The sequence below is a fragment of the Gallus gallus genome, chromosome 12 (assembly GCF_016699485.2).
Source record: "Gallus gallus isolate bGalGal1 chromosome 12, bGalGal1.mat.broiler.GRCg7b, whole genome shotgun sequence".
Lineage (NCBI taxonomy): Eukaryota > Metazoa > Chordata > Aves > Galliformes > Phasianidae > Gallus > Gallus gallus.
In genome coordinates this window covers 10971084-10986157 of record NC_052543.1, presented here as the reverse complement: position 1 = coordinate 10986157, position 15074 = coordinate 10971084, and the positions used below count along the sequence as shown (strand labels likewise).

At 42.0% G+C, this 15074-nt stretch overlaps 2 protein-coding genes across 6 annotated transcripts; one reads left to right on the top strand and one right to left on the bottom strand.

The window, feature by feature from the left end:
• Positions 1-1982: 1982 nt before the first annotated feature.
• On the bottom strand, positions 1983-4366 carry LSM3 (LSM3 homolog, U6 small nuclear RNA and mRNA degradation associated). Its single transcript, NM_001277862.2, has 4 exons — positions 4323-4366; positions 3774-3884; positions 2686-2781; positions 1983-2369 (listed from the first exon to the last, which is right to left on the bottom strand). The coding sequence occupies exons 1-4, from the start codon at positions 4341-4343 to the stop codon at positions 2289-2291; spliced, it is 309 nt and encodes a 102-aa protein (NP_001264791.1). The 5' UTR covers positions 4344-4366; the 3' UTR covers positions 1983-2288.
• Positions 4366-14789, top strand: XPC (XPC complex subunit, DNA damage recognition and repair factor). 5 transcript variants are annotated; one of them, XM_040646708.2, is made up of 16 exons: positions 4366-4669; positions 4779-4974; positions 5811-5941; positions 6230-6353; positions 6449-6533; positions 7024-7181; positions 7395-7515; positions 8085-8174; positions 8640-9548; positions 10024-10184; positions 10438-10519; positions 10944-11078; positions 11554-11723; positions 12039-12132; positions 12691-12780; positions 13427-14789. In XM_040646708.2, the coding sequence occupies exons 1-16, from the start codon at positions 4381-4383 to the stop codon at positions 13631-13633; spliced, it is 3042 nt and encodes a 1013-aa protein (XP_040502642.2). In that variant the 5' UTR covers positions 4366-4380; the 3' UTR covers positions 13634-14789. The 5 variants fall into 5 exon arrangements, 4 of the variants coding, with proteins under 4 accessions (XP_040502642.2, XP_040502643.1, XP_040502641.1 ...); XM_040646709.2 differs by having other exon boundaries at positions 4396-4542; positions 8640-9098; XM_040646707.2 differs by having other exon boundaries at positions 4396-4542.
• The last annotated feature ends 285 nt before the right edge of the window (positions 14790-15074 follow it).

Sequence of the window (15074 nt, the reverse complement as noted above, 5' to 3'; positions counted from 1 at the left end):
AAGCAGAGAAATAGACAAGAAATAAAATGAGATTTTTCACCTTGAGAGTTTAATGTACGAACATTCAGAGACTTTCTCTGCAAAATGTTAATGGCATGAAGTTATCCCATGAAGCTCCTGACCAGCCATACAACTGGCACTTGAATCAGCAGCTGTGTATATCATACACAACAGCGTGCTGTTCATCTCAGGCAGTGCTCAGCAGCAAAGTGGTTAAACCATAGTTTATTCTAGATGGTGTACTCCTTCAGCTAATACTACTAGCAAAGCTGCTGGCCTGGAGTTCAAGCATTTTACAATTTCACAACGCAAGGCACACATACTGTTTTACTTAACCCTTCTGTGGGCTTGCTCTGTGCCTGCATAAACACCCAAACAAACTTTTGACTTATGAGTGAGCAGCAGAGTTAATTTAAAACTGTCAGCAAGTGCCATCCTAATTAAAAACAAATGACTAATTGCACAGCAGGGCCTGTTGACACAGGCTACATCCATCAAAATCAAGCAAAGCCAATCCAGCTTAAATCTGAGGACACACCACCACCTAGCGTCCTATGCGAGTTAAATTCAAAACTGCGTTCTACAACGAGTCCATAGAGGCATTGCACAGGTGGTTTCCCAGATCCACCAATCCCTGCAGAGATGCCACGCATATGGATCACACACGACAGCTGTATTTAGCCCTGACCAACTTAAATCAAGGGTAGTATAGAGATGGATACCTACTTACAAGACTACTGCAAACCCGCTCTTCATTGAAATAATAATAGTTCTAAGTTGTACAGGTCATTTCTTTTGCACACAAGGCACCTATATATGAAAATAGCCTCATGAACAGCTTTAAGGTAACACATTCTTGCATGCATTCTAACTTTCTAGAATGCAGTGCAACGAATATGCATGTGATGAAATATTTAAAAGACTGTAACCACTATTAACACTAATGATTAGCAATAGCTTCACTTTCAGCTTCAGATATCACTCCTATGAGCTATCCCAATGCTAGAGGGCACTTGTGAGAACAAAGGACACCTAGAGGCCAGTGGTTTTTTGTGGGTGTTTTTATTTTTTGAAGTCCCTACTCATTTCAGAGAGTATGAAGTATACATTCAAGTTTGAAGGGTATCTATTTTATTGCCAAAATAAGTTATTGCTTTAAAAAAGCTTACTGCCTTGCGTTTCTCACCCTTGCCACAGGTTAGTTATGGTAAGATAGGAAGATTTTAACTGTAGGACAGTGTCAAAGCAAGCTGCTTTTGATGATTGTACAGAACGTGTCTAAAACCTAGGCAAGGTATGTCAAGAAATGCCTGAGTGGACCTATGTCTATAGTATGCCTTTCAAACATACTTGTAAAACACTCCATAGCCATTCTACACAAGTAAAACATTCAAATCATTCCCCCCCCCCACCACCCCGTGAGAATGAAGTGCAAATAGGAAAGGCCTGAGAAACTATATATTAAAAAAAAGCATTGTGCAGGTGTGCAGGGTTCTTGTGCACCCACTGATAAGCAGGAAGCATCTTTGGCATTCTACAGAATGTAATGTGTTCAAGAACTGAAACTGGCTACAGATGGAAAATGAATGCATGCAATGGGCAACTTAATTTCTTTCCTACTCATGTTATTGCTAAGCATCACTCTGCTAACAAAGCTGCAATAGAAGTATCTGAAAATGCTGTAAGAATTCTATTCTCTTTATGTATTTTAAGTAGGACACACACACAATTTCCCTCCTACAAGGATACGTTTATAGAATTTGAACACAGGAAAGCCATAAGTTAGTGCACCACAGACTGCAACAGTGTTGCCCTCCTCCAAAACATCAATCTGCAAAACTTCAGTAAGGACAAAAATCAAAACAACATACAAGTCACTGCTTCCTCAGGGAGCGAAGCCACACACCACAACTTAATATAGCATTAGCACTATAGGAGTTGGTTAAAATTACCTTTTCAACAAAAACAACACACATCAAATCTGAAAGATAAACCAAATTTATTTAAAACACAAAAAAAGACACCGCTATTCCCAAGACTGAAAAAACAGGGTTCTTTTACTTATGTCACACACAGCTCATTTACAGCAGTTCCATTAATTCAGGGAAAACGAGGTTGTTTTTACACTGCTTCAGCTGACATGTACTTTCTGCAAGAAAAACTCATTCCTCTTCCACAAAGAACAGGCAACAACATTCTATAAAAATGTGTACACAATTTTGAGACATGATCAAAGCAAATCGTCCAAGAGCCTGAAACCTTCCAAGAAGGTTCAATCCTTGGTTGCTTCAGCCAACCCTCAGTGGGGGAGCTACAAGCACAACGCCGTCACCTCTGACAAAGAGCATCGGAATATTCCTTTTGGTAGACTACGAAGAAGCAAAGAAAAGATTACACTTACAAAAGAGCAGTATACAGAACACATCTGCTAAGCATGTGACAAAATTCAATCCAAACAAAACACCAGAAACAACTTCCAACAAACATAAGGTCAAACATGCAAATTCCTGTCCTGCTGAAGATATCAAAATCAACAAGCACGACACAAAGGATGTCCTTTATGCTTTCATAACAATTTGCCTGAAACATCTGCTAGATCTTAGACCAAAAGGTGTAGTTATCAATACATTACTTGACTACATGACAATCTAGCATGAGAGAAGATAAATACACTGAAGTCCTTACTTTATAAATCTCTTCATATGTTTCTTCATCAATCTCTATTGTTGTTACAGTTTCTTCCACATCACCCAGAATCATATTTAAATGCTGATCATATGCCTGTAGGAACAAAGTTTATTACTTCTTCCAAAACTCAAGCACAAGCTCATTAAAACCATAATTTTAGCAAGACACTCAAACAAAACTATTTTAACCTGATTTGGGCCAAAACGCATAATGTGTGAACGTGATGTATCAGCTGTAACTTCAACTATAAAGGCCAACAGATCAGCACAGTACTCCACACACTTCCACAGCATAAGGAAGGCTTTTATATTCACTGAAACTCTCCTGAAGTGCATGCACCAACTCTCAGAGGTGGACACATTTATTCTTGTCATTAGCATTAATTCAACTACATATTCTTTGCTATCAGCCCAGATTTCTGAGACTGATTGTCTATTGCTATGAAAGCTCTAACTCAAACAACAATACAAAAATTTTAGTTAAGCACATGTTCCAAACACCTTACAAAAGGAAGTTAGGAATTATGCCAGTGCATCGTGGATCTGTCCTCACCTTTTTCTTCACAAAGGAATTTTTGAGGCCCAGTTAACACATGGGAAACTGGTTCTCTTCCTCAGCACCGTACCATATTCCAGAAGGATGAAGTGACCAAACAGAAAACAAAAGTTTGTCTCACTAAGAGACACATCACTCTCAAAAGAAAACACAAAACAAATGAAGTCCGGAGAGAACCCAGCTGAGTGCACATCCCAGCACAGAGTTCCTGGGTCTGCCCTACAAGATGGCTGTTTGATGAACCCATTTCCATCTTAATAGAGCTGAGAGCCCTTTACAAGATGTTGCCTGCATCGATATTACTTATTTCACAGACGTGGAAACAGAAGCCAAAACCAGGGGATCACTTGGAGTCATTTAGAAGACAACAAACAAGGAAAAACAAAATGCGCCTTTTGAATCTCTGGCAGAGCACTGCACAAACCAAGTGCTGCTGCTGAGCACACTGCACTGACATAACAGATGGCTGCACATAACAGCACTGCCTGGCGCCTGGCTGGGCCGGGCAGCGTCCTGGAATTGGTACTCACGTGCAGCCTGCCTCTGAGCTCTCTATCATTCCTCATCTTCACGTAGATCCGCTCATCCAGACTGAGCCTGATGAGATCGAGGGGCTCCTCAACGGTATTTGTCGTTTGTTGCTGAAAACAAAACCGAAGCGATCAGAGTTATTCACACAGGAGCGGCCTGCGAACCCTTCCACTCCTCAGTTTGCGCGCAGGCATTCTGAAACACTCCCTCAAGTCCCGGTGGCCACACAGAAGCACACAGCCTGCATGGCGCAAACCAGCACGGCAGCGGGCCGGCAGCACCGCACGGCAAGGCAAAGCGAAGGCACACAGACGTGGCACCAAGCAAGCAAGGAAGGAAGCAAGCAAGCAAGCAAGCAAGCAAGCAAGGAAGCAAGCAAGGAAGCAAGCAAGGAAGCAAGCAAGGAAGCAAGCAAGGAAGCAAGCAAGGAAGCAAGCAAGGAAGCAAGCGACCCGCCCGCCCTCTCCTCAGGCCCCAGCCGCCTCACCACGCTGCCAGGGCGGCCGCGGCGACGCCGCTCGCCCTAATTGACGCGCGAAGCCGCTCACCTGGTCCACCTCGTCCGCCATCTTTCAAACCGCCTCCCGCCCTCTCTCGCGAGACTTTATGGCCCGTCCTCTTCCCCTCCGAGGGGGCGGGATCTGCTCGCCGCTATGGCGAGGAAGCGCAAAGCGTCTGTCCCGCGGGCGCCTGCCGGCAAAAGGCGGCCCGGGGGGGCGGGAGTGCGGCGGGAACGTGAGGAGGAACGTGAGGAGGAACGTGAGGAGGGTGAGTGCAAGGGGCCCGGCTTCTGGGGTCTGGAGGCTGTGCCTTGGGGGAGGGTGTCAGCCAGCCAGCCCGGAGCTCGGCAGCCCCCCGTGCCGGACAGGGCCGTTCCGCCGGGCCAGGGCTGGAGGTGCGCTGTTATTCAGCGCAGCTCTGCTGGAGCCTGCGGTGGTGTTGCTTCGGATATCCGCAGGGGTGAGATCGCGTCCTTGAAGAAAACTTCTTTCTTTCCGATGCAGGTGATTTTGTAGAGGAAAAACGCAGCGTAAAGAAGAGCAGAGCCGGAGTTGCAGCTTGGAAGGAGGATGATGGTGGTGCCGGAGCTGCCAAGTCAGCAAATACCCCTTCAAAACAAAAAGGGGTAAAACGGCAAGCAAAAGAAAATGAGATAAGCCCTGAAAATAAAGGGACTCGTCACAAAGAGCAAACGTGCAGGTAAGCTTAGCTGTTGTTCATCATGATGATTACAGGAAGCTGCTGTCTGTGCCTCATTGTTGGTTGGATGTTGTGGTTGGTGTGTAGGGCCCATTGCTGCAGATGTTCACGTGAAGGGGTTATGGCTGGTGGGCCAGTTTAGTTCGTGTGTGACACACGGCTGTACTGAAGCACTGCCTCACCAACGGTGGGATCGGTCTCAGGAAGGCAGGCTGCGTGGGAAGCAAATATCTGAGCCTCTTCAAATCACTGTCATAATTGTAAGACAGTATTTCATTTATTTTTACATAAGACTAGGGAGGTTTTATGGCATCTAGCATGAACAGAAACGTTGCCGTGAGATAAATGGTCTTCCTGTGGAGATTTCTATGGGGAGTGTATTAATGAGAAGAATGAAACTGATTGGTCCAGTTTCATTGGCCAACCAAATTGTTGGGTGTTAGCGTGGTGAAACACAAGCATTTCCAATCCCAGTACTCTGTGAAGTTTCAGCAAAGACAAATGATTCAATGAACTCATTCATACAAGCTGTTAGGAAAGATGGGTCTTTATTTAGGTTCAGTCATCTTCATTCAAACAACCTGTTAGAACCAGGAGGTGTGTTTGCACTGAAACATTGTTGCTCAACGAGCCTGTAGTTATTCATGGCAAAGATTGCTGGCTTTACAGACACACACGGTTCAGTTGTCAAATACTCAAAACCTTTGCATCTGTTGTTACTGATGCAGAGATGATGCTTCATTTATTTCCTCATTTTTGTTTTCTTTCTCTTCCATTTTTAAATGAACAAGCCCCTGCACTTCCTGATGCTAAAGCCAATTCTGTAATTTTAATAGTGACTCACTGAAGGCCCCTCGGAAGGAGATAAAATTGAAGAGAGAATCTCCTATTAAAAAAGAGATGGATGAAGACAATACTGATGATGATGACGATGATGAAAGTGAAGATGAATGGGAGGACGTGGAGGGTAACAACTGCATGTCTATTTAAGTTGTAAATATCCTTGTATGCAACAGGTCCTTTTCTAATTTGCTTTTTGATTCCTCATTTTGTATTCTTTGTATACTTAACAGTATGTTTCATGTGCGTATCTGTATTAAAAGCTTTTATCTCACAATACTTCGGAATAGTTCCAAAGTAGGAAAGAAACATACAATTACTGCCTTGAAGGTAGTGCTTTGAATTTGACTATTTGTTGCTGTATTATTCATTGTTCATGTATTATCTAGTAATGTTCTGTTTGTTTTCTTCCCAGAACTCCAAGAGCCTGCCACAGATAAGTTAGAAGAAGGTGCTGTTCTTCCAGCGGTGGTGCTGCCAAGCAATCCTGTTGAGATAGAGATTGAAACCCCAGAACAACTTAAGAAAAGAGAGAGAAGGTAAAATTGGAAAGGTAGTAGAGAGCAGATCAGGAATCTAGGAAGGCAGATACAGAGGAAACCGTAATATCCTTTTATTTTCTAATCTTATGCAGAGAGAAAAGGAAAGCTGAGTTTGAGACTTATGTTCGGAGAATGATTAAACGTTTCACTAAGGAAGTTCGTGAGGACACACATAAGGTATTGGTCACAAAGAAAAAATTGTGCTTGACATTTCTGAACTGATATGTAATGAAAAAGAAAGTAGTTTTTGAGTAAAATAATTTGGGGCTGTGGCTAGAAGTGAAAAAATAAAAAGGCTGTATTCCTGACAGATGCTCATTGGCCTTCTCCTCAAGTGTAACTTAGGAATGTCAGTCACTGAATTAGTAAACATCTAAATGAAAGCAGATTCGAGTAGGGTATATATTCCTCTTGTGTGCATCTGCTCATTCTACTTGGGTTAAACTGTTAGTCAGATGTAGAACAGGAGACAGTGACAGGTACTGCAAGGCTTTACTGCCTTGGGACACTGGTCAGTCCTGTGCCCACCCTTTTTGTGCTTGGGAGGTTTCATTGTTGCCTGTCTCTGTTAAAAGGAGCAGTAGAGGCATCCTGGTCGTCACCATGGACAATAGTTCCAGCAAAGAATATCTCTTGTGAACTCACTATAGAAACTTTTTTCTCTCAGGTTCATCTCTTGTGTTTATTAGCAAATGGTTTCTATAGGAACAGGATCTGCAGCCAGCCAGATCTTCATGCCATTGGTCTATCCATCATCCCTATACACTTCACAAAAGTTCCTGCAGGCCAAGTGGACCTTCTCTACATTTCCAACTTGGTGAAATGGTAATATACTCTCTCCTAGTCCTACTGTCAGATAGAATATAGAGCCAGGGTTCAGGGTCAGGGGTACATGTAATTACAGTTCTTCATTGATTTTTTTTAATTATTTTATTTTAAACACAAGACTGTTTTTTTTGTGAAGAAGGAAGGGATGAACTGTGAAGTTTAAGAGTACATTCACAGCAGCAGACAATAAATAGGTATCTCATGTTTCAGGTTTGTTGGAACCTTCACAGTCAATGATGAGCTTTCCACTGAAAAAGGAGAGCCCCTTCAGTCGACCTTGGAGAGGCGCTTTGCCATCTATGCTGCACGAGATGATGAAGAGTTGGTTCATGTAAGTGACTGGGAAGTGCAGGGTTGGTTGCAGAATTTGGATGGTAGATCAATGCGAACAAAGTGGTGTTTAAGGGATCGGTTTGGAGAAGCAGGTTAGTGAGTTAGGTGATTCCTTGGTTTTTTTTTTTTTTTTTTTCGTATTTTTATCTGGAATCCTGTGATTAAATTCTTCAGTTTGAACTGTACTAACTGAAACCTCTACTACTTGTTGGTACCACTGCATGGTTTATCTTGTTCTGTGGATGGCTTTGCATAGTGCATAGAACTACTTCTCCATCAGGGTGAGTCATCTAGCCTCTTTAGGCTTTGGTGGTTCTTCTATGAGTTAACAGCAGGACCTCTGTCATTGCTTTAACAAAAATAAGAGCCAGGGAAGACTACAGTGCTTTGATGCAATAGCAGCTGGGCTACACATCTGTGTCAGTGTCTACAGCACTGGATAAAAGACAGGAATGAAAATGGTTTCTGACAGAGCCCAGGATGTGAAAGAGTTTCAAGGTTTTTTTTTTTTTTTTGTATACCTTAAAAAAACCAAAGTTTGACCCTGGTTTATTTTATCTTTTGCAGATATTTTTAATTATTCTCAGAGCGTTGCAGCTGCTGTGTCGCCTCGTGCTGTCCTTACAGCCCATTCCTCTCAAGGAGACGAAGGCAAAGGTAGTTAATATTTAGTGTGTAAAATTCCCTAATTAGTTGCTCCCCAAAAGGAGCAACAAAACTTTTTAGCTGTTGTAACTTGAGGTGAATCACTTACTGCACAAAGCACTATTATGACAGTTTTTTGTCTATACTGCAGCAGATGCAAATCCTTAATCTTTAGGTTTCCTGTTTTTTAAAACAAAAACTAACCACCCCCTATTCCGTATGTTTAAGCAAAGACTTCTCATGCTTTAGTGGTTTTAAGTTTCTTTAAAACTTTCACAGCAAATACTGCTGGAGTACATCTTTCTTCAGTCATTTGCCTGAAGTTTTCAAGTCCCTAAGATAAGCAAACTGACCGTGTTGCTGGCCAGCCTTTGATCTGTATTTACCTTATGCTGACCTCAGTCTTTTTTTTTTTTTTTCCTTCTTCTTTTCATATTCTTAGGCATGGTAAAAGTGACATAGCCTCTTTCTTTGCAGGAAAAAAGCACATCCAAGAAGCAGTCGCTCAGCAGTACCTCTGAGGGGCAGGAGAGCTCAGGCACAACACCAAAAGCTGTGGCAAAAAAGTGCCCCTGCAAAAAAGCCAAACAGGATGAGAAATCATCAGGGAGTGAAGAAGACAATGAGGAGTCAAAGAAAACAAAAAGTGCTCAGACCGAAAGGACACACAAGTCAAAACTGACAGCAGGCAACAGGGAACAGAAAGAAACTAGGAATGTCGACAGTGGTTTAAGGGAAAAAGATGTGCCGGTCAGGCCTAAGAACAGTCGCTGGAGACGAGTGGCCTCCAAAGTGTGTTACAAAGAAGAGAGTGGAAGTGATGAGGGCAGTGTTTCTGACTTTGAGATTTCAGGAGAGGAAAGTGATATCTCTGATGAGGACTTTGAAACTGTCTCTAAAAAGCGGAGAAGCTCACAAGGTGCCCAGAAATCAAAGGTAATGACTGTAAAAAGCCCTAAAAGTGAGACTTCAGAATCAAGGCTATCCAGAAATTCTTTGGGAGTTGAGCCAAGACCTCATGCACAGAGAAAGAGAAACAAAATAATTTCTAGTGATGAGGATGATGGGCAGCAGATGGTACGGAAAGTGGTTGGCACAGACCAGTGGCTAGAGGTTTTCCTTGAACGTGAGGACAGGTGGGTGTGTGTAGACTGTGTTCATGGCATTGTTGGCCAACCCCAGCAGTGCTTCACATATGCCACAAAGCCACTTTCCTACATTGTGGGATTTGACAACGATGGGAGCATCAAGGATGTGACACAAAGATATGACCCAGTGTGGATGACGATGACAAGGAAAAAACGTGTGGACCCTGAGTGGTGGGAAGACACACTGCAGCCATATAAAAGTCCCTTTGTGGACAGAGACAAGAAGGAGGAAACGGAGGTAAACGATAATAAGCTGTGTGGGACATTTAATAGCATAGGTCGAGTCCCTGGATTCCCATTCAGGCAAAAATCATTAGGAATGGTTCCATGAGGAAGGAGGTTTGTATTTGAGCTTGAAATATTCAGAATGAGCAACTTTTAAAGGGAATATACAATGATAAGATTAAAGTAATAATCAAATGGAGGCTGTTTAGAGAAATCTGGACAGCAAAAGCACTGGGCAGCCCATGTTGGAAACTTAATGACATGGCTTCTGTACAGCCTGGTGTTCCACTTGGACAGATTCTTTAAGATATACAGATGTGGGTGCACAGCTAACTGTCTATTTGCAACAAGAATGCTTTGGTCCCTTGGTTCATTCAATTATTTTCCTAATATTTTTTCCCATTAATCGAGGCTATAATCATTCTTAATTCCTTAAAAGGCTAGTGCAAGGTAGTTGTGAAATAACTCTCTTTTTGCAAAATTCCTAGTTTCAGGTTAAGCTTCAGGATCAGCCTCTACCAACAGCAATTGGAGAGTACAAAAACCACCCTCTGTATGCACTGAAGAGGCATCTATTGAAATATCAGGCCATCTATCCTGAGTCAGCTGCTATCCTAGGGTACTGCAGGGGAGAGGCTGTTTACTCGAGGTGAGTGTTGCACATAGCTGTGTGTGCCTGTGATCTCTGTAACAAATTAGAGCTAGTTGGCATGTTGACCACAGTGGTATTTGCAGCAGACACAGGCCACATGCACAGACAGCATGAGACATTTGGCTACACAGACAGAATTTGCATACCACTTAGGTACACTTATTTTTTTCTTTTTAAAACCATTCCTAGCATGTGAATAACAGTTTGGAAGTCTCTGATGCAAGACTTTGCTTTCTTTTGGTCTTTTTAGGGACTGTGTACACACACTCCACTCCAAGGACACTTGGCTTAAGCAGGCTCGAGTGGTGAGGATTGGAGAAGTGCCTTACAAAGTAAGAGGGTTTGGCTTCCTCCTGTGCAACATCTGCCCTCTGAAATTCAAGCTTAGCTTTGTTTGTTGTTGGTTTGTTTTTTTTAATTGTCTTCTTTCTGTTAGCAGATGTGGGTTTCTTGTTTGGATGTGGTAGCTGTGTTGTGATTCCATTCACCCACTTTGCCTGTACCTCAAGGGTATCTTGTAGAACTGCACCCTTTTCATCTTCTTCAAAGGCATCCTACGACTTTCACTTAAGCTGAGAATCTAGCTCCCTGGTGCACAGTAGCTGTGGGTTACCATTTCTAAGAAATAAATACCAAAGACGGGAAGTAGGCATTATTTCTTTTTCAGAGTTTTCTCCTTTGCTGTCCTGGGAAAGTCTGAAATCACTAACAGCTTGTTTCGGTGCTGTTACAAGTTTGATCATTGTATTTGCACAGATGGTGAAGGGCTATTCCAACCAGGCAAGGAAGGCACGCCTTGCAGAGCCTGCAAACCGGGACAAAGCGGACCTGGCGCTGTTTGGTCGCTGGCAGACAGAGGAGTATCAACCGCCCATAGCAGTGGATGGAAAGGTAGCCAGGAAAGCAGAGGGCTGGTGTTAAAGGAACTGCTTCTTATGAAGCTGTGGGCTTTGTTTTTTGAGAATTGCACATTTCAAAGGTGAGATCAGTCAGTAACATCTGGATTCAGGCTTAAGAGTTCTGAGGTAAATAAACTCAGGAAGGAATTCATTGATGCCTTTTACTCCTAAGTCCAGCTTCCTCATCTATCTAATTTCCAACTTCATCTTTGTTTTGCTAGTTCTCAGCATTACAGCCAGAGTAACGAGGCCGGGTCAGAGAACATAATTAGGAGACAACCATGCAGTTAAAATTTAGCCTGTGCCTTGTCATGTGAATATTAATAGAACACCAGAGCAGAATGCAGCAGGTCAGAAAGAGGAGAATCACAGAATCACGGGAGAGAGACCTTGAATTACAGCAGAGATTTTTGCCTCTCTCCAGAAGGCAGGAGTGTCATCACTTCTCTTTCATTTTGCAATAATAGGTTCCTCGGAATGAATATGGAAACGTCTATCTCTTCCTGCCCTCTATGTTACCCATTGGTTGTGTGCAGCTTAGACTCCCCAACCTGAACAGATTGGCACGGAAGCTGGACATTGACTGTGCTCAGGCTGTCACTGGATTTGACTTTCATGGTGGCTACTCACACGCAGTGTATGTAAAGGTGCTTTAAGGTGATGAATTTTGATGTCATGCACAAGAGTTCTATACTCTGTGCTATGGAGGACACATCCTCCTCTTCTGTGCTACCTGTGGTAGTAGCATCAATGGCCCTGGCATACAGAAGCGACTTTATATGCTCAAAGGGTCTGCACTTGGGGGTGGAATAGGTGATAAATTACATATTTACACCCTGTGAGACAACTAGCCTGTTCTGTCAGCAGCTTTTGGTTTGGTGGGGTCAGCAGGCATTTGCTCCCTTTCTTTTTTCTTCTAGTAGCTGACAGGGGATTCTCTTCTTCTTCCTAGTACTGATGGCTATGTTGTCTGTGAAGAATATAAAGAGGTGCTCATTGCTGCCTGGGAGAATGAACAAGCAGAAATAGAAAAGAAGGAGAAGGAGGTGAGAATTATTTTTGCAGCCACCTTATTACTGCTTAATTCAATTTAAGCTGTAGACAATCAAAGGTAGGCTGTATATGGAACAGGCAGAACTCTGTGACAGAGAGAGACAAATTGCATTCCCCAAATGCTTCATTTGGGGCTATCTGTTTGCACTGCAGTGCAAACAAGTGTGCAGCAATCTCTGAAATAGAGGGTACTTTGGAATAGTTTTCCATAGCTGCTGAGAAACAAAAGTAAAGCATACATGCATGAGGTTAACTTCTGAAGGAGGCTCCAGTGTAATTTACACAGTCAGTACACACATTAGGAAGTGACAGTAACTCATATATTTAGCGGATACGTTGTCACCAATACACTTGATTCCTAAGAATCCTACCAGCCTATAATCTTTTAATGTGACACACTGAAGTTGGTGGTGGTGTTGAGTTGTGGTTCTTTTTTTTTCTTTTCTTTTCAGTTCCATTTTAAAGTCTCTAAACTTCTATCTTCTGTGAATGTTAATACGTTGGAACTTAAAATAGTATTTATTTTTCTTTTCAATAACGATAACAAACAGAAGCGTGAGAAGAGAGCTCTGGGGAACTGGAAGTTGCTGACAAAAGGACTTCTCATTAGAGAGAGACTGAAGCAACGCTACTCCATCAAGGTATTCTGCATCTCTGTTAGTGCTTTCGCTTTCTGTACCAAGAGAATTTTTTTCTAGTATTTCCAATGTGTTATTTGTTCACCAGAAGAGCACAGATTTTTTTTTTATAAGCAATTACATTCTGAAGTTTTCTCTTTCCTCTTAACTAAAAAAAGCCTACACCAGAAAACCGACACGCTCATGTCCATGAAATATTAATTCTGCTTAAAAAGAGACTAGTGTTTGCCCAAAGCATCATCGTTTGTATATTGCTTTTCTGTTTTGACATACCTCCCTTCCTGGATCTTTTCCTCCAAGCCATTGATATAGCTAAGAAGGTCAGTGGGCTGCTCTTTTTTTATGAAGTCAGATGGTTTAGTTCTTAATCTTTTCCTTACTGAAAAAGGTGAAAAGCACAATCTTTTTAAAGCTACTTTATTTGTATTCATCTCTGACCAAAAATACTTAGCTTGTTGTTGAAAGAGTGCTTTACATCCAGAAATAGAAGCACACTGCTTTGGGTGAGAAGCCCAAACCAGAGCATCCAACTTCTGGGACGTCACTGAGAGTCACTGTGATAGAAAATGAGCCTTTTTAGAAAGGAGTAGCTACAAATGATTAAGAGCTCCTTTTCCATTTTCATACCTTTTTTTCTTTTTTCTTCTAGGTTGAGCCATCAGCACCTGAGACAGAGAAAGGAGGAGGATTCTCCTCTGATGAAGAAGGCCCGAGTTCAGGGACTGCAGGAGGAGGCATGGAAATTTTTTGGCCCCGAAATCGCCAGGCAGAGAAGCAGAAAGAGAAGGCAACTAGAAAAAGCAAGCAAGAAAAGAAGGAAGAAGCAGCACAGTTGTTTCCTTTTGAAAAACTGTGATAGGTACAAGCATTTCTTTGCTTTTTCCCAATTCAAGAACAGAACTGTCAACTTTTCCCAATTCAAGAACAACAAAAGTAACCTACGCCAGTTAAAGACTTAGTCTTCTGTACATTTGCATTTCTGAGCTATCCCTAATTCAGCACCAGGAATCTCTTTTGCTATTGTGGGTAATTAAGTTCATCTGTTTATCCTTGAGCTTAGGAGAAGCAGATGTGCAGCTGTACTTTCCAAGATCACCATCTGTACACAGCTGGGCTTTTTTGTGCTCCTCTGTAAGTATCACTCAACACTGTAACAAATGCATTCTGAGGCACTTCTTCCATTAGCACTGCCTCTTCCCAATTATCTCCTCACCATTATTTTTTTTTTCCTAATTGCCCAGAACTGAATTATGCAGCTGCTATTCAACAGTCTGTGGTAAGCTAGTCAAGAGACTACTACATCCTCTGGTGTTGTAATTCACACTTTATCCAAATCAGTAGTGAGTAGAGTTCTAGTCTCACCATCACAGAGGGGGAAAATAACTTGTGTGGAAATACCTTGTGTGGAGTGCAGCATGCAGTCAAGACTTGGATGAACCTGAAAACTTCCTCTGTAAAGAATACGTGCCTTTTGTGAAAACTCAACTTTGGCTTTTCAGTCTAGAGTCTTCCTTTACTTTCAGATATCTTATGCATTATAAAGAAGCAGCCCTGTCTTCACTGCAAACTTAAGATTAAATATGTCATCTTAAATCAATCAAAAATATACACATTTGTTTCAGTTTTGTTTTGTCAGGAATGTTTAGTTTTATTCTGGAACCAAACACGTAGATCTGGGCCAAGTGTTATTGTCAGAAATGAAAGTCAGTGAGACTCAGCTTTTGTAAATGCTATCCAGTACCAAAACAGTTAAAAACTGTTAGGAGACGAATGTTAAGTCTATACAAGCTCTTCCTGCAGTTTTGCAATAGAAATGCTGTTTTGTCTTTCGCTGTATTTTTAAAAAGAAATTACATTGTCTCTTTAAAAATAAAGGTGAATCCAGTCTACTTGTTGCTGAATGCTGTTACAGAGAAAGGCTTTAAATGCAAGAAAATGGCTTTCGTTTAACTATCTGAAAGTATATTTTTGTACTGTATTTGTAGAACAAAATAAATTAATTAATGCTATCACTCCTCTCTTCTGGCAGCAGCTCAATTTACCTGTAAGGATTCTCTCATACAACTAAGCACAATAAGAGTGCTATTTCTAGAAATCACAAATCAGGTCCCAGGATACTGCAGAATTAATGTCAAGGGTCATCTTTTTGAGTTTTTGTTTTAGAAAGTCAGTGGTAAAAACACTGAGTTTGGTGGGTAGGCATGACTGTACAGAAGGCTTCAAGGAAAAAAATCTCTCGCATAAAGTGGTAAAACTGCAGTGGACTGGAGAGGACATAATTCCTTCTGTGTCAATGG

What these genes read in the sequence shown, in the direction of transcription:
- LSM3 (NM_001277862.2), bottom strand. Translation starts at nt 4,343, where the DNA reads ATGGCGGACGAGGTGGACCAG. An exon ending in TGGCGGACGAGGTGGACCAG is followed by an intron (nt 3,885 to 4,322) that starts GTGAGCGGCTTC and finishes TTTTGTTTTCAG; the next exon opens with CAACAAACGACAAATACCGT. An exon ending in AGCTCAGAGGCAGGCTGCAC is followed by an intron (nt 2,782 to 3,773) that starts GTGAGTACCAAT and finishes TTGTTCCTACAG; the next exon opens with GCATATGATCAGCATTTAAA.
- XPC (XM_040646708.2), top strand. Translation starts at nt 4,381, where the DNA reads ATGGCCCGTCCTCTTCCCCTCCGAGGGGGCGGGATCTGCTCGCCGCTA. An exon ending in TTCGTGAGGACACACATAAG is followed by an intron (nt 6,534 to 7,023) that starts GTATTGGTCACA and finishes TTTTTCTCTCAG; the next exon opens with GTTCATCTCTTGTGTTTATT. An exon ending in TCAAGGAGACGAAGGCAAAG is followed by an intron (nt 8,175 to 8,639) that starts GTAGTTAATATT and finishes CTTTCTTTGCAG; the next exon opens with GAAAAAAGCACATCCAAGAA.